An 18803-nucleotide genomic window follows, 5' to 3' on the forward strand; every position below is an offset into this window, starting at 1 on the left:
TATCTCTCAGTGTGTATTTATTTACTTATTTATTTATTGGTGAGGAAGATCAGCCCTGAGCTAACATCCATGCTAATCCTCCTCTTTTTTTTTTTGCTGAGGAAGACCGGCTCTGAGCTAACATCTATTGCCAATCTTCCTCCATTTTTTCCCCAAAGCCCCAGTAGATAGCTGTATGTCATAGTTGCACATTCTTCTCTTCTAGTTGCTGTATGTGGGACGCGGCCTCAGCATGGCTGGACAAGCGGTGCTTCGGTGCGCGCCCCGGATCCGAACCCGGGCCGCCAGTAACGGAGTGCGCAGACTTAACCGCTAAGCCATGGGGCAGGCCCACAGTGTGTATTTAAAATGGCAATAAAACCTATCTCATGTAATTGCTGTGAAGATTAAATGAGATAACATGAGAAGAGTCTTTAGTACTTGGCATGGAGGAAAACCTCTGCAAGCGTTCATTAGGATTTTGACTCTAATTACCTCCTAAAGAAGGAAAGTTGTAGGGGTGTGTGTTATTGTGTTGCAACCCTAACATCCAGCATGGTACTCCCAAAGAGTTGGCATGTCCAGAATGTTTGGTTAACCAGGATTAGTACAACAATATTTAATAATAAACATTAACTGAACTTTTATCTATACCAAAATCTGTGTTAGGTACTTCTATAGATAACCCAAATTATTTCTATTTTAAGAGACCAATTAAGTGAGGGTCAGAGAAATCAAGTGATGCTTCCAAGGTCACACAGGAAGCAAAAAGGAGCATGTGGATGCAGACACAGACCCCTCTGAGGCCAACGCCCTCAGCTTCCTGCTCTGTTGCCCGGCTCCTCTGAGGGGCAAATGTCAGACTCTTTCCCAAAAGTGTGACTGGCCTCCTTTTTTAAAAAATCAACTCTATTGAGGTTTAAGTTACACACAATAATAAGCACCCATTTTAAGCATATGGTTTGGTTGATTTTGATGCGTGTATACACCATGTAGCCACCACCAAAATCAAAACAGACATTTTCATCACACCAAAAGATTCCTTACGCTTGTTGGCAATCCTTCTCCCACCCAGTCCCAAGCAACCACTGATCTGCTTCCTTTCAATATAGATTAGTTTTGTCTTTTCTGGAATTTCCTATAACTGGAAACATACAGTAGATACTCTCTTGTGCCTGGTTTTCTGCCTGGCTTTGGATACATCGAAAATCTGGCACCCTTCGGTCTAGTTCTCCTGTTCTCTGATTGCAGGGTGCAATCTAAGTCATTTGGAGGCAAGACCTTGGCAGCATCCTGATTTCAGCAGGGGCATTGGTCTGTCCCCTCCTCCTCCATCAAAGTCTCCACAGGCCTCTGTCTCTGAGGTTTCCTGATGCAACTGGGCTTATTGTTCTGACTGTTGAAGAAAGTTCTGACTAGATGGGCCACTGTGAGCTATGCCTCTTCGGTGGGAGAAAATAGCATTATACTTCCTAATCCTCACTCTGTGCTTCTAGGGACAGGGCAGGCTGTCCTTTTGTTAACTTGAGATACTGTTGTCCTAAAAGCCAGCAGAGAACAGGAGCTAGACCCTAACCTCAAGAGCAGCGTACAGGCCTTGCGTCCTCCCTCACGTCACTTCTCTGAGCCTCGGTTTATTCATCTGCGAAATGAGGAGCCTGAAAAGATTGTCTTTAAGGGCCTTCTACCTCTAGCATGTTATCTCCTACCTCTTCTAAATGCCTTCCCACTCTTGGCTACTTTATTTTCTGGTTTTCTACAGACATGAAGTGGAAAATGAAAATTGAAATGAAAAATGACTGAAAAAAAAGCAGTGTACATAATGACTACGGTGCCAATAAATATGTTGGCAGAATTTAATCCCATGGAGAAATTGAAATAAGATTAGGGATACGAATGCAATCGCTGAATGCATTGAATCAGACGTGCTGCTTTATTTCTCAGACGTAACTGGGAAAATGACACCCACTTTTGTGCCCCCCTGTTTTTGCCTCCAGCTGCCTCGTCAGTGCCTGGGCCTGGGTCTCGGAAGGCATGAAATCTGCTGCGGACCTGCATCAGTGAGTGCTCCCACCCCAGCCTGCTTCAACCCTAAAGGGAGTCGTAAATATTTAAAGTGGGTGTGCTACAGACACGCCACTTGGAACTTGCACTGAGTAGACACACCGTAATTTTATTTCCCCAGAAAATAATTTGGAAAGTAGATATAAATCCTAATTCTATGCTTGTGGGTCTTTTATATTCTATTTCCAGAAAACTTGGCAAAGCAATTGAGTTGGAAGCGATAAAACCAACTCATCAAATCCTGAGTGTACACGAGAAGAAGAGAAAATCAGTGAGTCAAAATTTTCTTTTCTCCTCTGTTTAAGCAAGATTTCTGTCTCTGGCTCAAGAAATAGAAGGTGATCTAAAAGTGATAGTAGGTTTCAGAAATTCACCATAAAAATAAACACAAACCCAAAGATGTTGTATGTACAAGGATGTTTGTTAAAGCATTGCTTATAATAGTGAAAAAGTGGAAACTTCATCATCATTCAAAAATAAATTATGATCAATTCAAGCAATGGAATATTTAAATGAAAAAGCAGGATGAGAAAATCTAAGAAGATGATCTCAATTTTATAAAATAAATGTGTGTATATATGCATAGGAAAAAACCTGACAGAACCTCCCCAGAATGTTAATAAGAATTATCTCTACACGGAGGAATTAGAGGTTATTTTTATTTCATTTTTTGTACTTCCATTGTATTTCAATGAATAGATATTCTTTTTGTAAACACAATTTTTTATTTTTTTATTTTATTTTATTTTATTTTTAATTTTTTGTTTATTGCAGTAACATTGGTTTATAACATTGTAAAAATTTCAGGTGTACATCATTGTACTTCTATTTCTGCATGGACTACATCATGTTCACCACCAAAATACTAATTACAACCCATCACCACACACATGTACCGAATTATCCCTTTCACCCTCCTCCCTCCCCCCTTCCCCTCTAGTAACCACCAATCCAATCTCTGTCCCTATGTGTTTGTTTATTGTTGTTATTATCTACTACTTAATGAAGGAAATCATACGGTATTTGACCTTCTCCCTCTGACTTATTTCACTTTGCATTATACCCTCAATGTCCATCCATGTTGTCACAAATGGCTGGATTTCATCGTTTCTTATGGCTGAGTAGTATTCCATTGTGTATATATACCACAGCTTTTTTATCCATTCGTCCCTTGATGGGCACTTAGGTTGCTTCCAAGTCTTGGCTATCGTGAATAAGGCTGCAATGAACAGACACGGGCATGTACCTTTACAAATTGCTGTCTTCAAGTTCTTTGGATAAATACCCAACAGTGGAATAGCTGGATCATATGGTAGTTCTATCGTTGATTTTTGAGGAATCTCCATACTGTTTTCCACAGTGGCTGCACCAGTTTGCACTCCCACCAGCAGTGTATGAGAGTTCCCTTCTCTCCACATCCTCTCCAACACATGTTGTTTCCTGTCTTGTTAATTATAGCCATTCTGACGGGCGTGAGGTGATATCTCATTGTAGTTTTGATTTGCATTTCCCTGATAGTTAGTGATTTTGAACATCTTTTCATGTGTCTGTTGGCCATCTGTATATCTTCTTTGGAGAAATGTCTGTTCAGGTCTTTTGCCCATTTTTTAATTGGGTTGGTAGTTTTTTTGTTGTTGAGATGCATGAGTTCTTTATATATTTTGGAGATTAAGCCCTTATCAGATGTATGGTTTGCAAATATCTTCTCCCAATTGTTAGGTTGTCTTTTCGTTTTGTTGATGGTTTCCTTTGCTGTGCAGAAGCTTTTTAGTTTGATGTAGTCCCATTTGTTTATTTTTTCTATTGTTTCTCTTGCCCGGTCAGATGTGGTGTTTGAAAAGATGTTGCTAAGACTGATGTCGAAGAGCGTACTGCCTTGTAAACACAATTTTTTAAAAGAAAGCTTTTCTATGCTTATCAGTTTGGGATTATGTAAAGGCAGTAATAGGTGTAATCCTCAAATAGCCTTAAAATTGAAAAAAAAATAACTGAACAGTTCTTTTCAGGGGCACCTGGTCCTCTTGTATGGCACATCCTCTAGTCTTTCTGCCTACCTTTTCTTCCAGAACAGTTTCATTTGTGCTCATTTTTCTTTTTACTTGTGTCATATAGTCATTAAGCACGTTAAAATATATTTAAAGACAACATAAAGGGGTGTTTCGTAAGTGCTGCTTAGCTCTGATGGGAGTCATGGTCACTATTTGAAGGCTGGGTGCAGGGAAGAAGTTCCTAAGCAGTAATAGGCGGTCCTTGTGAAGGGAAGGTGCAGTGGCTAAGGGGAGTTTCAAGTGACCACAGCCAGACAAAGCAGGTCCTAAAAGTGGTAAGTCAGTAGGAGGAGGGGATCTGTAAAAGCCCTGATGGAGGAGAAATGATACAAAAATTTTTTTTATTCAAATGCATTAAACTGAGTCAAGAAATGGAACTGATGTTTGTATGGACATGCATGTTTTTTTTTTACCAGAATGGATGTTCTACTTAGGGCTAGTGTGATGGGGGAAATTTACAGTAATTACTAGAAAGCAATATTATCTTCTCCCTTTGCAAACCAACTTAATAAAAACCAAACACTGGTCTATATTTCGTTAACTACAAAATATTTTTCATACCACTAGTAATATGATAATTACTAGCGTTTCCTTAGTACTTAACCATAAATTACACACAGTGCTATGATCGTTGTCACAGCGCTTCAGGTAATTGATGTCATGATCTCCCCCACAATACTCTTCCAGTCCATAATCTTGTTTTCAGCTTTGCCCCTCCCTGCTGCCCCCTCACCACCGCAGTCCACTCTCTCACAAAAGATAAAAGACTAAAATTTTTTTAAAAAATTGAACTTGTTCCACATTTCAGACACATACATATACTAGAGTCACACACACAGCTAGAGTCAAAAGTGGCATAGTGCATAAAATCATTTTCACTGTATTTGTGACAATAAACTTCCAAATTTAGTCAATCGGAAAAATAAAAATGCAGGGTTGATAGATCTCAAGGTAGTTGAATGATGGCTGATCTGTGGTCCAGGAAAAAAGGTTCTGCTGTAACTTATGTCTGATCGCCTTGGAGGGTTGCCTACATCCATTTTTATCATTATTATTACTGTCCCTTTGACTGTTTAAAAGCCAGAAAAAAAGTAAATTATGATAAAGAATTTAATCTCTTTGAAATTAAGCAATATTCACTTCAGGGGCGATGAGACACTTAGTAAAAATAGCACTGCTAGGACTGTTGCTGATTTATGGTGTTCAAGTTTGGTGATACCAAATTATGTAAGATTCTCTTTCACACAGACTGTACACGTTTATGTTGTTTTTACACAGTTATATACTAGAAATAAATATTTTGCAAATGCATTCGGGCTAAATCCTGTCAAGAGATTCTTGACATGGGGAAAATATAGTTTGGCTACTTTTCTCAGAAAATATGTCCACTGTAAGATTTTGAAATTCCTATAAATTGTGACAGTGATTGTGGCAGAATTAATAAATCTGTATCATGACTCAATAAGAAGACAGCAAAAAATTTTTTTTTCCTTTTTTCTCTTCTATAGCTTGATAATGAAATTGAAAAGACAGCAAATCTTGTCATTAGCAACTGGAATCAACAAATTAAGGCAAGTAAACACAAACATCGTTTGTGTAAACTCTGCTTTTAGGATTGAAGCTTTTTGCTTCTGCACAAATATGGTGCTGTGTTGTAGTGTTGGTATTGCTAAGAGCAGACTAAAGAGAAAAATGTTTCCTCACCTGAGTTATTATATAGATATATCTTTCAACTAAACTAATAGAAGAGCAGAGCTCTAAATATGATTATTATTTATAGCAAACACTTAGCATTTATTGTGTGCCAGACGGTATATATTTAATCATCACAGCAACCTATGTGGTATGTGATCTTGCATTGTCCCATTTTACAGATGGGTGGGGAAACTGAGACACAGAGAGGAAAATGATTCGCCTAAGGTTACAAAGCTGGTTAATGGTTAAACCAACAATTGTTACAACTCTTTGGGCTCCAGGGTCACTGCTCTTAACCGTTATACTACACTGACTGCCTCTCAGTACAATTTGTAACTTAGGGCAAGTGACAAATTCTATCTTCGTTTTGGTCTTATCATTTGCAGAGGAGTGTTCGTGATCTCTGTCTCACTAATGAGAGGAACACTGTGAGGGGTGGGTGGCAATATGTAAAGGGAAGTATATATTGATTCCACAAGTCTGTACGGTCCACTTCTTGTGCTCTACTCTGTGCTAAGACATAGTTCTTTTGTTTTCAAGTAATTTAAAATTTAGTTGGCTAGATAACGTATGGGCAGGAAATAATGAATGAATTCTAAGGAGAGAAATTACGATCTGGTGTGAGAAGCTAGGGCATATTATTACAGGTCCTTAAGCAGAAAGAAGAACAGATAGAACCCATATATACAGAAGATTATTCTAGAACAATATAGTTTAGGAAGAATTCATTTCAAGCAGAAAGGACTAGAAGCCAGTGGTGACGGAATATGCTAAGAAAACCCAATGATCCCCTTTGAGAGGACTTGTGCTCCAAAGGCTGAAATTCTCCTTTCTTATCTCCAAAGTGTTAGTCCCAAAGAGAACTTTCCCAAATAGACAGCCACTAATGCCAAATAACCAGATATGCCCTCAGAAACAGGCAGCGCCATCTAAGCCGTCAGTGTTGCCTTTGAAGCTTCTGCTGAAACCGAGGACTTCATAAGACCAAGGACATTAAAGAGAAATGTTCGAGATAAATGAATTTCTGTACCCATAATAGTAGTACTAATAAAAGGATGCTCACCAGAATCACCTTTACAATAAGTATTAAAAAGTCCCAGAAACAGTATCCAGTCATTTGTTTTTAGTTTTGCTCTTGATTTTATGAACTTTCTTAAACAGGATTTGTTTTTAAAAATCCATTCTCTAAATACTCAGCTTTCACAGAAAATTCAATATAATGGACCAAAGAGAGAAACCATGCTCAGCAGCTGCAATTGCTTTCAAGAACAAAAAGCATCTTTTATTATTTCTCAGTTTCCACCAAGTAATTATTCTAAATAAAACGTGTTTATTTTTTATGAAGAATGATAGAGAAATTAGAGAACATAAAATTCTTGAGCTATAATAATTCTCTTCCCAGTTACAATTCAAGGGATTCAGCATGTCAGTAATGAAGTACAGTCTATTTTGAAGACACAAATGAAAAGCCTCAAAGGATCAAATGCTCTGGCCTCACGCTCTTCTTTATCAGTGGGCATATGACTAACTGGAGGTGGAGGAAGAGGTTCTGTCAGCGTCTTGTTCCTTGAATTCCCTTTTGAGGAGGCTTCATATGTTTAGAGACATTCAGAAGGCTTTGCCTCTGATTCCCAAGGAAAGGGAGACCTGACCTTTCCCTTCATTATCTGGTTTTACAGTCATTGGAACCTTGATGTGAAAAACCAAGCAGTCTTTCAATCAACCCAATTCCTGAACAGGCTGAATCCAACTCAAATCAAATTCTGTCTCTTTATTTTATCTCTGGAGCACCATCTTCTGCCAAGTTGGAACTGTGTAGAATAGGAAACGATCCCCTGAATTATAACCTACTCCGAGATCTGAGGTATCAATAGGGTTGAACTATTCTTCTTTCCCAATTCCCACCTACCCTGCCCACCGCAAATGCAAAACATTTCACAAGATGCCAGGCAAATGCCCAGCTCTTAAGCCTGGGCATCAGGGAACAAAATTTCCCCTTTGCTATAAGTTTTAAGAGAGCATCTTAACCTCAGTTGTGGCCCAGGTTGATTTAAAAGAATGAGGCAGGCAGTCTTCCATGATTGTTGTGATATTTTTTGTGGTAAAGCCATTTCCTTCCATTATGCCATCTAGAACAATGTTTTGGAAGCTTGCAGGCCTCAGTGATTTAACAAAATGTATAACCTTCTTTTTTTTTTTTTTTTTGTGAGGAAGATCAGCCCTGCGCTAACATCCATGCCAATCCTCCTCTTTTTGCTGAGGAAGACCGGCTCTGAGCTAATATCTATTGCCAATCCTCCTCCTTTTTTTTTTGCCCCCCAAAGCCCCAGTAGATAGTTGTATGTCATAGTTGCACATCTTTCTAGTTGCTGTATGTGGGACGCGGCCTCAGCATGGCCAGAGAAGCGGTGCGTCGGTGCACACCCAGGATCCGAACCTAGGCCGCCAGCAGAGGAGTGCGCGCACTTAACTGCTAAGCCACGGGGCTGGCCCTGTATAACCTTCTTGAGTGTACTCAATATAATGAAAAAATGTACAGTGGTTCTCAGGGCAAAATGCTAGCCACTCTGCTATTTTAGGGAGATTTTGAGGTGAGGGCAGAAATGAAGAACTAAAAATATACAATCATTCAAGCTAGCACATGAGCATGACTTGTTCCAGAACAGAAGACTTTCTCTTGATATCAATTTCTGCTCCTTTGTTACTTTTTTTGTATGTTTTTCACTCTAGGCCAAGAAGAAATTAATGGTGAGTACCAAGAAGCACGAAGCCCTTTTCCATCTTGTAGAAAGCTCCAAGCAAACCGTAACGGAAAAGGAGAAGCAGAAGGTAACCTGTCACGGTCAGCTGGGTGCACGTGGCCTGGAGACAGACAGGCTTCCTGCCCTTAGCTATGAACACAAGAGAGCTGGCTGATTCCCCGCTCTGTGTGGGCTCTCTGCAGAGCTGTAGTGTGACAGAGTATGAGAAGAGATTCTAAATCATTCCTGGTCCACATATATTTTTAACCCGTATTACTGACAGATGATAAATTAGACCAATAGTGTCCAAATTTTTTGATAGGGAACCCTAGTAAACATGTCTCAGCTCACACCCCAAATAAGTAAAAAATTCATATGCTTATATGATATATAATATCCTTTACCCATGTTGTATATTACATATAGTACTTTATATGTTATGCTAATATGTTATAAACATTATAAAACATAAAAAAGTAGAAATGTTTAAAGGAGGAGATAAAATGAAATAATATTTTAAATGACTAGCTAATCATGATGTCTTCAAATAATCATTAAATGACATTTCCAGACAAAATACACATTTGGGGCAAAGTTCAGCCTTAACCATAGTAAATATAAATTCATATTTCTAATAGCCCTCTTGATAATTTTAAATTTTTTGGTCAACTTCTTGTCAGATCCTACTAGATCATCTCAGTTTCTGCCTTTTCATGAGGGTGAGGTTCAAGAGCAGGAGAAAGCATCAGCTCCAATGTTTTCTTGTGGCTTCCTTGTGCTTACATTGTTAGCGTCAATGTTGATCCACAGCTTCTGAGCATAAACCTTTTAAAGATGTTTGTTAATTTTATGTGTATTAACCTAATAAAGCTAGAAAATAAGTCTGTAAATCCACATGACCCAGATACATGCTGATGGCCGTTGTCCCAGGATGCTGAAAGCGAAGACATTTATGAGGACCCACGTCAGCTTCTCATGTTGTAAAATTCCCACTCTTCCTGCAGAACACTTCAGAATCCGCAACTGTCCATGTGTGGGCACCAATGTCAATTCATATATCAAATAAGAGCAAGCTTGATAACTGTTTTTAGACAAAAAGGAACACAAATAATATTGGAGTGCAGGCAGAAAATATTATCTTGCACACTTCTTGTGCTATGTGCCCCAGATTGGAAACCTCTGAAATAGTCAATATCTTCCCCAAAAGGTGGAGTCCCCCTAAGGAAATTCAGGCAGCACCACTGCAACTCAAAACATTCTTAAAAGAAAAAGAAAATTTTCGTTGCACGTAATGCTATCATTTCACCTGAAGAAACTATTAGTCAAATAACTTAAATTCATTGTTAGCAAGACTTTACAAGATTCTTATTTTTTCACATGTCAATCTTCACAGTTTGAAATGATCATAACAAGTATTGAATAATGAGACAGCTTTCAAGGAGGTGAAACCACAGTGAGTTAAAACGCTAAGTAAGCCCCAGGACCTGTCATAGGCATACGGAGCCCTCATTAGAAGCTATTCTTTGTTGATGTCAAGCAATAACAAAGAAAAAAGCAGAGGCAGCTAAGTGGTGAATTTCCTCTTGCTTCCCTCATTAGCAGCTTCCTGGGAGGTTGAAGTCCATGGTCATCCCCTGCCCTGCTCCAGCTGATCCTATAACGATAGCCCTTGGCTATCTTTACATCACAGACCCCTACCATCATCATTGTTTTACTGGTAGGTTTTTTTTTTTTAGTCTTAAAGCTAAACACCTAAGGCAGCATTCACTTTTGCATCTCACATAGAGGTACCCATGATCTCCAACCTGAGCTGAGCAGGTTCTGTGCTGCTCAGCAATTCTTCCTGTTTTCCTGCTCAGCTGTCCTTGTTCTCACCAGAAGCTGAGGTAAATCTCCATTTTTCTCACACCTCCATCCTCACCACCCACTCTCAGCAGGCTATCTTGCCTCCTACCTCACAGAGTAAACAGAAGTCAGCACAGCCACCTGCCTGCTAAAGTCCTATGTTCAATGAGACAAGGCAATTCTTCATCATGTCCTCTGATTCCCATCCCATCCTGTTTCTCAGAGACCCTTCTCTTCGTTAGTCCCCTCTCTCCTGTATCTGGGACATCTCCTTCTCTAAGAGGTGCTTCTCATCAGCCTTCTCAACGCCCCACTATCTTGGGAGGGTAGGGAGAGTCAGGGAGACACCTTTCCATGGCCCTATTCCTATACCTCTCCAGATATTATCTCTCCTTCTTTTTACAGTAAGATTTATTGAAAGGGTTGTCTGAGCTCTGTCTCCACTTCCTCATCTCTTGTTCACTCCTCAAATCATCCCAATGAGGCCTTCTCCATCATTCTACTAAGTGTGTTCTTGCCATCGAAAACAATGTCGTCCTTGTTGCTAAAGCCAACGGATACTTTCCAGTTCTTACCTTATCTAACTTCTTGGAAGCAATAAACTGTTGACTTCCCCTTATAGAAACATCCTCTTCTTTTAATTCTCTTCTTCAGCAATATCTTACTCTTTTGGTTTTCCTTTCTGGCCATGTTTTCTTAGACTCCTTTGTGGACTGCCCTTTTTCTGCCTGGCCTTATATATTGCTGTTTCTGATAATTTCTCTCTGGGGTCTCATTCTTTTTATTCAGCATTGTATCTCCAGTGTCCAACACAGTACTCTCAATATCAGGTACTCAATAAATATACTCTCAAGGCTTCAACTACCATATCTATGCCGACAGAACTCGAAGTTATATCTCCAGCCCAAACCAGTCTCCTAACTACTTTCTGGCACCTCAAACTCAATATTCAAAATCAAAACCATCACTTCCCTCCAACAAAAATATACTTTATTTCTGTGTTTTCTATATGTTTGAATATTACCACCCACCATATCCTTCTGATTCTAACTCCCAAATCAAGTACTTCTTGAATTTATCTACTTAGATCTATCTCCACTGCCACTGCTCTCTCCCAGGCCACCATCATCATTGCTTGGATTACTCTAACTGACGAATGGGTCTCTTGGCTTTCAGGGTTGCCTCCTCCTGTCTATTTGCCATATACAAACCAAGCTGATTTTCTAAAACTTGAATCTGAGGATATCATTTTCTTTCTTTTCTTTTTCTTTTTTGGAGGAAGATCGGCCCCAAGCTAACATCTGCCAATCCTCCTCTTTTTGCAGAGGAACATTGGCCCTGGGCTAACATCCATACCCATCTTCCTCTACTTTATATGGGACACAGCCACAGCATGGCTTGACAAGCGGTGCATTGGTGTGCGCCCGGGATCCGAACTGGTGAACCCCAGGCCGCTGCAGCAGAGCACGTGCACTTAACCGCTTGTGCCACCGGGCCGGCCCTCATTTTCTTTTTAAAAGCCTTCAAAAGCTTCCATGACCTCAGAATAAAGCACAAACTCCTTTACATGGCCCATACTCAACTCTGACTCCCTGACTTGACCCTTGCCTGTTTTTCAGCATCATCTCTTACTATTCTCTCTCTCAAATTGTGTGCTCCAACCTCACCCAAAAATTTTCATTAACATGCCATGCTATTTTGCTTCACCAATTCCTACTTCATTTTAGTTTTGTTCCTACAGGGATCATTTCTGTGAGCACCTACTATGTTCCAAGTCTCAGCTTAAATGTCATTTTAATTCCAAGGTTAGTTTAGATGCCTGTCGTGGTAAATACTTATATCACCCTGGGATCTGTTACACAGGATAGTAATGGCCTGTGTGGGTCCCTGACTAAAAAGGGAGCCTGTCTTGCTCCCTTTTCTATTCCCAGAGTCTTGTACATGACACATTGTGTCACTCAATAAATGTTTTATGAATGAATGAATGCATGAGATATTTGTTCCAAGAGAAAGAAAAGAGGAAAGAAAATTCAATCTTTGACAAATTTTAGTGAAGTTTTCTGAGAAGTTCATTAAATGAGAATATAAGAGTCTACGTTCTTTTTTTTGTATCTATTTGGGGCTATTTGCTGTAAATTTGCTGAGCAGAAACTTTTAGTCAATAGTTGTATAGTGCAGGCTGATGAATGTGAGTGGTTTTCTCAAAAGTGACTCTGTTCTCATCGCTGGGGGGTGTAAGCATTGTCAGTAAGAATCTAAGGACAATGATTTAGCAAAGTATAGCCATGGCACACTTTCAGCTCTTTCACTATATTATTGTCAGGTTAAAATTCACAAGCTCATGTTTCTATAGATAAATGTGGTTCATTACACTTGATATACAAAACCAAATGTGTCCTGTGTAGGTCATACATCAGAGCCGAGGGACAGTTGAATGGCTAGCATATCAATTGGAATAATAGAGTGAGTGGTGTTAATATTTAGCACTTTGGATGAATGTTCTTCATTACTGAAACTTTAGTCAAAATGTCCTTAAACATAAAGAGGATCATTCTTAAAAGCTTTTGTCTCTGTCCTTGAAACTCCTAAACTGCTTAAGTCAGAGGGATCCTCGGTGTTCATTAAACTGTGGTTTGAGGACCATTTGCATCAGAATCATCTGAGGAGGTAGTGAAAATTCAGATTTTCCAGTCCTACTACAGAACTTCTGACTCAGTATTGCTACTTGTGGGACCCTAAAAATCTGCAATTTTATAAGCACCCCAGGTTGTTTCTAGGCATACTAAAGTTTGAGAATCATTCATTTAATCCAACTTCCTCCTTTCTCAGAGACATGAAATTACTTCTCTGAGCATTTTCCGATCAATTTCAGCTACCCTGGTCCAGAGAGTTTTGTATTACTTTGATTTTCCAGAAGATTTCACAGTCAGAATGGCCAATGTTGGTGATTGGCAAGAGGGGGCTCTTTGGAAGGAGCAGGTCATTGGCGAGCAGAATGAAAGGAGAGCACCTGTCAAGCTTCCCACAATTTGCAGTGGACATTGGCGTGTGTCTCAGGCTCCTCATTAGTAACGATCATACTAATCTTTGGGTGCTACCCCAGGTGTCAAGCAGACTGCCACGTGCTGTCCCTACATCACCTGCTTGAATCCTGGAAGCAACCCAGCGAGGTAGGAGCATCACTCTCCGCCTCACAGAGATGAAAAAACTGTGGCTCATGAAGGTGAAATAACTCACCTGCAGTCAGAACCAGGACTCTAATCCTGAAGTCTGATTCCAAAGCTGTACTGCAGAGTTTATGTGGTGAACGTGGAGTGAGGTCGCTGGACAGGAGGGTAGCCAGACCTAATCCTAGTTCTAAAGATTAAATGATCACACAAGACTTTATCTGTCCTGGTAAGAAATGCAGGGGCCTGAAGGATTTGCCAAATAAGACAACAGGAACCACTGATAGAGTACAGTCTTGAGTTGGAGATTTTTGATCTGTGTTTGCTTCTCCTCACCTGTCGTTTGGCCTCCTCCTTGATTTGATGAACATGGGCACATCACGTCTTATTTAAGGACCTCAATTTCCTCTTGTGAAAAATGGAAGGAATCATGTTGAAAGGCCCTTAGGTTTCCTTTCAGCTGTGATAACCTTTTTTTCCTCAGGAACATCTTTGGTTTTGTCATCTATAGTCACTTTTTATGACTTTAGCTGGGAGATGAGAACTATATCACTGGGCTGCATATGATTCCTTATGTGGAATTACAGAGGGCTTTCACAAATGTGTTAATCAATATGTGACGCTGATGTTTTGCTTTAGCTCCTCAATAAACTGAAAAAATCGACTGAGAAGTTGACAAAAGAAGATGAAAATTACTACGAAAAAAACATGGCCAGCTGTTCTACCAGACTGAAATGGGAGAACACACTAGAAAGCTGCTACCAGGTAAGTTAGGCATTCACGTTTTGTTCTTCTTCCGTGGAGCTTTGTGTGGCCTTGAAAAGGCAGGTCAGATCTGCAGTTACATGACTTGATGATCTCTGTCCTTAGCTATGACGCTCACTTCTATTGTGACTTTAGACAAACCACATTACTTCTTACTGTTTCAGTTTCTTCACGGATACAATTACCAGTGAATCTTTATTGAGTGTCATTGGCCAAAATTTCTGCTCCTAATTCTCACTGGGCACAATAGCACTCAGTTAACCTCACAAAGTGCTGTCAAAGTAAAGTGTAAGCTAAAGCTTAAGTGTTGGGTACTCAGAAATGAGTTTTAGGCCTGCGAGTTGATTCATACAGTAATCACTTATGGAATTCCTTTGTATGTCAGGCATTGTGTTGGGTGCTGGAGATATAGCAGTGAATAAAGTACCATCTCAACTCTTGAGACGTGCACAGTATAGTAGCAAAGAAGACATATAAAGAATTGCTAATCATCCCATACAAATAAGCAAAAGGTAGGAACAAGGAAATCACAAAAGGGGAAATCAAAATCACCAATAAATATGTGAAAAGATGCTCAATCATTTGGCAAAAATTAAAAATTGACGATATCAAGTGTTGCCAAGGATGTTGGGAAGCAAGAATTCTAGTATCCCTCTAGTGAGAATAATTTCAGTAATACTGAAATGTGCACGCACCCACAACACAGCAGTTCCCCTTTTAGGCATATATCCTGAAGAAAAATTTATGTCTGTATACCAAGGGGGATGCATAAGGACGTTTATTGCAGAATTGTTTATAATTGCATGGTGAGAAAAAATTGTACACAATCTTCATACCTATCAATAGAGGAATTACCCTTAAAATGTGCTCTAATTTAAAAAGTAGACTAATATCTAGCAATAAAAAATGAATTAAAACTATATTTAAATATGAATTAACCTCAAAAACATGTTAAAGAAACACTGTTTGTACAATCTATGTAAATTAAAACATTTAAAAAACTCACAGCCCAAACTATACTGAGTTATGTATGTGGGTTTGTAAACTTATACATATAGATTGGATCTCTGTTGGATGAGGGAAATGGAGCTCATAGTGGGAATTCAACAGGGCTGCCACATACGGCCACACAGCTTGTGGACAGCTCCTGGCAGAGCGGCGCAAAAACCCAGGCTCAAAAGTTACTTCAACTATGTCTGAATAGCTTAGCTGTCTTTTTTAAGTCAACATAAATATGACTGAATTAAATAATTTTCAATTCTGGATAGTACGATCATAAATTTTTTATTTTTTCCACGTTTTAAGTTAAAAAATAATGTTTAAAGCAAGGTACAATTGCAGAAAGAAGCAATCAGGATGCAATTTTATAAGCACTATAATGTGGGTATGAACAATAGGGGTAATATGTAACAAGTGCTGGGTATGTACTAAGTACATTCATGCGTTTTATATATATATTATATATATATATATATTATATATATACGTATATTTTGTGTGTGTGAGGAAGATCAGCCCTGAGCTAACATCTATTGTCAATCCTCCTCCTTTTTTTTTTCCTCAAAGCCCCAGTAGATAGTTGTATGTCATAGCTGCACATCCTTCTAGTTGCTGTATGTGGGACGCAGCCTCAGCATGGCCGGAGAAGCGGTGCGCTGGTGCGTGCCTGGGATCCGAACTCGGGCTACCAGTAGCAGAGCGCACGCACTTAACTGCTAAGCCCAGGGGCCGGCCCCATGCGTTATATTTTGTATTCGTCACAATATTCTGAAGAGGTAGTACTTTTATTCTCAATTCATAGTGAGGAAATTGAGGCTGAGAGAGACGAAGTAACTCGCCCAAGATGGTTTTGGTATTCACCCTAGGCAGTCTGATGCCACAGGCTTTACCTCTGTATTATGCTTCTGCCCTAACACGAGCTGCGCGAGGGAAGGCAGTGCGGTAAGCAGAAACTGAAGGGCTGTATTTAGTCTCTTGCTATTCCACTTTCAAGGTAAGACAGATGCAGAGGTAGGGAAGAAAGAGGAAATTAAAGGAGAAATGAAAACTTGGGTCAAAGAGAGGAAGAAATGAGAAGAAACCCTTCTTTAATTTATACCTTCAAGCATAGGGTCCTGGTATGCATCTTGCTGAGCAGAGAAATTGCTGCTCCATCTTCTAGGCTCCCTTCAAGGGCTATGAGAAAAATATTTAACCTCAGTGTCTCTATCCTTCTCACCCATCTATCTACATCACGCAATGGAGGGTAATTATGGTTCTTACCTAGTACGGCTGCCAGGATTCCTGGTGTAGCTGATATCTTGCTGGCCTTCAATATGTGTTGGATATTGCTATTGCTAACTATCCTTATTATCAGAGGCCCTTACTATATCTCTCCTTCCTTTTTTCTGTTCCTTTTCTCCTGTTAGGGTCCTCCTACGCCTTCAAGCAGTCCCAACTTTTACATTGAAGCATCATGGAAATTATCTTCTTTGCTTGTAAAGTCTTCCTGATGGTGACAAGATATAGATTTATTTACATTCCAAAAGACCTCCTTTCAACTCAAATATTAAAACATAAAAATATTTAAGACCCCAAGTGTTTTATTAGAATGCAAGTCACGTGGAGAATCTACTCAAAGTCAAAATTTCCATGTGGAAAAGGATTTCCTTTCACCCTTTTTGTATCCTGGTTTGTTGCTACCACCATGCTGGAGGCCACTGGTATTTCACTCCCTCTCCCTTTCAGTTCACACAGTTCCTCTTTCCCCACCTTCCTTAGAGCTCTCCTCTGCCCATTAGACTCGCTTGAGATTACTTCTGTCAAGTCATCCATGCCTCGCTCCAACCAATAATGAGTCCCTTACTTTGTATTTCCTTTGCTTGTATGTACTCAGTCTACACCAACAAGTCATTGACTCACATGTTACACTATGCACTGTATATCTTCTGTTGTTTACAAACTCAAGAGTAAAATGTTATATACATGAAGATACATAACAAAAGTGGGCTGAATTGAATTAAAAGGGAATTTTATTATAAGTGTGGGAGGTGGAAATGGGACAACTAGGGTCATTCAGTTTTATTTTTTTTCTCCTTTCTCCCACCATTCTTCTGTAAAAATGAATATAAGAATTCATTTTAACTTCCTATGAAGTGTCCTCTTACTCCTTCTTACTGTCCAGGTTGGACTTACAAATTCTTTCAGAGAACATTCATTGAACTATGTTCACAGCAGTTTACTATCTACTGTGAGAAATATTTTAAAGTCTCAAGTGTGGCTACTAAGTAACAAAACCAGTTCTACAAACCACATGTTAAAATTAGTCTTATTACTTCATAATCATATTATGTTCAAGTCATATTTCCTACCTCCTAAGAAGAAACAATTCAGTTGGTAGAAATAATCTATAATATATTTTGAAAAATAGTATCCACACTACCAAGAGTTACCAAGAATCAAATGCTTGGTACTTAAAGTATTTACTCAAGGAATTATTTTAGAAAGCCATTTGCAGTAAGTGTCAAGAACCTTAAAACTGTTCACATTCTCAGCCAGTTGTTGCTCATCCGAACCACAGAACACAGAAAGTAATTTGAGTGACAGTTTCTCCCAAGGATGGTGGTGACTAGTACCAGTCTAGATGCAGAGGAGAGATGGTAACTCACAGCATACCGTGGGTGCCTTGGGACATTAGGGCTTAATTCTCTCCTCGAATCTCAGTTGGAAAACCATAATTTCCTTTCTATAAATCCATCTTGAGGAAGGAACTGAAAAATAAAACATAGATTTCAATTCAAAATATGTCAAAAATCAAAGAGAGGAAACAATTTAAACAGTCAACTTTAAGGAAATGACTAAATGAATTGATACATTCTACACAATCCTACACAGTGGACTATTAACTAAAATGGTGTTTTGGAGACTAACAGCATGGGAAACTGTTTATGTATAACGTTAAGTGAAAAAATAGGATACAAATTTGAGAGATAACTAGAAAGATAAAATCATACATACACACATACCTAGATAAACTGAAATACATCAAAATGTTAACAGCAGTCATCTCCGGGTGAAAGAATTAGAAATTATTTTATTTTATTTTAATTTTTTTTAAAGATTTATTTATTTATTTTCCTCCCAAAGCCCCAGTAGATAGTTGTATGTCATAGCTGCACATCCTCCTAGTTACTGTATGTGGCACGCAGACTCAGCATGGTCGGAGAAGCGGTGCGTCGGTGCGCGCCCGGGATCCAAACCTGGCCACCAGCAGCAGAGAGCGTGCACCTGACCACCAAGCCATGGGGCCGGCCCTAGAAATGATTTTAAAATGTATTTTTTGGTAGCCCTTTAAGTCCCTAGGACAATGTCCCAAAGCCCCTCGGGAGCTCGTTAGAATTCAGATTCCTGAGTGTCTCCCTAGATCGGGTGAATCAGAGACTCTGAATGATTTTGGGAAGGGGTCTAGGTGATTGCTAGACATACTAAAACTTAAGAGTTCTTGCTCTAGAAAGAGCATG

General features: G+C 39.3%; 1 protein-coding gene across 10 annotated transcripts in view; it reads left to right on the forward strand.

Annotated features, from left to right (window-relative positions):
• NOSTRIN (nitric oxide synthase trafficking) overlaps positions 1 to 18803 on the forward strand; it is a 62879-nt gene that overhangs the window by 26971 nt on the left and 17105 nt on the right. For 9 of the 10 annotated variants that reach the window (XM_087435343.1, XM_087435345.1, XM_087435348.1 and 6 more), the window contains 5 exons: positions 1977 to 2039; positions 2233 to 2314; positions 5600 to 5662; positions 8517 to 8615; positions 14179 to 14304. In XM_087435343.1, the coding sequence (XP_087291469.1) occupies positions 1977 to 2039; positions 2233 to 2314; positions 5600 to 5662; positions 8517 to 8615; positions 14179 to 14304 (433 nt within the window). The remainder of the gene's footprint in view (positions 1 to 1976; positions 2040 to 2232; positions 2315 to 5599; positions 5663 to 8516; positions 8616 to 14178; positions 14305 to 18803) is intronic. The other variant, XM_087435347.1, reaches the window with a different exon arrangement.

Source organism: Ceratotherium simum, chromosome 9, assembly GCF_057802395.1.
Source record: "Ceratotherium simum simum isolate JZ-2026a chromosome 9, ASM5780239v1, whole genome shotgun sequence".
Classification (NCBI taxonomy): domain Eukaryota; kingdom Metazoa; phylum Chordata; class Mammalia; order Perissodactyla; family Rhinocerotidae; genus Ceratotherium; species Ceratotherium simum.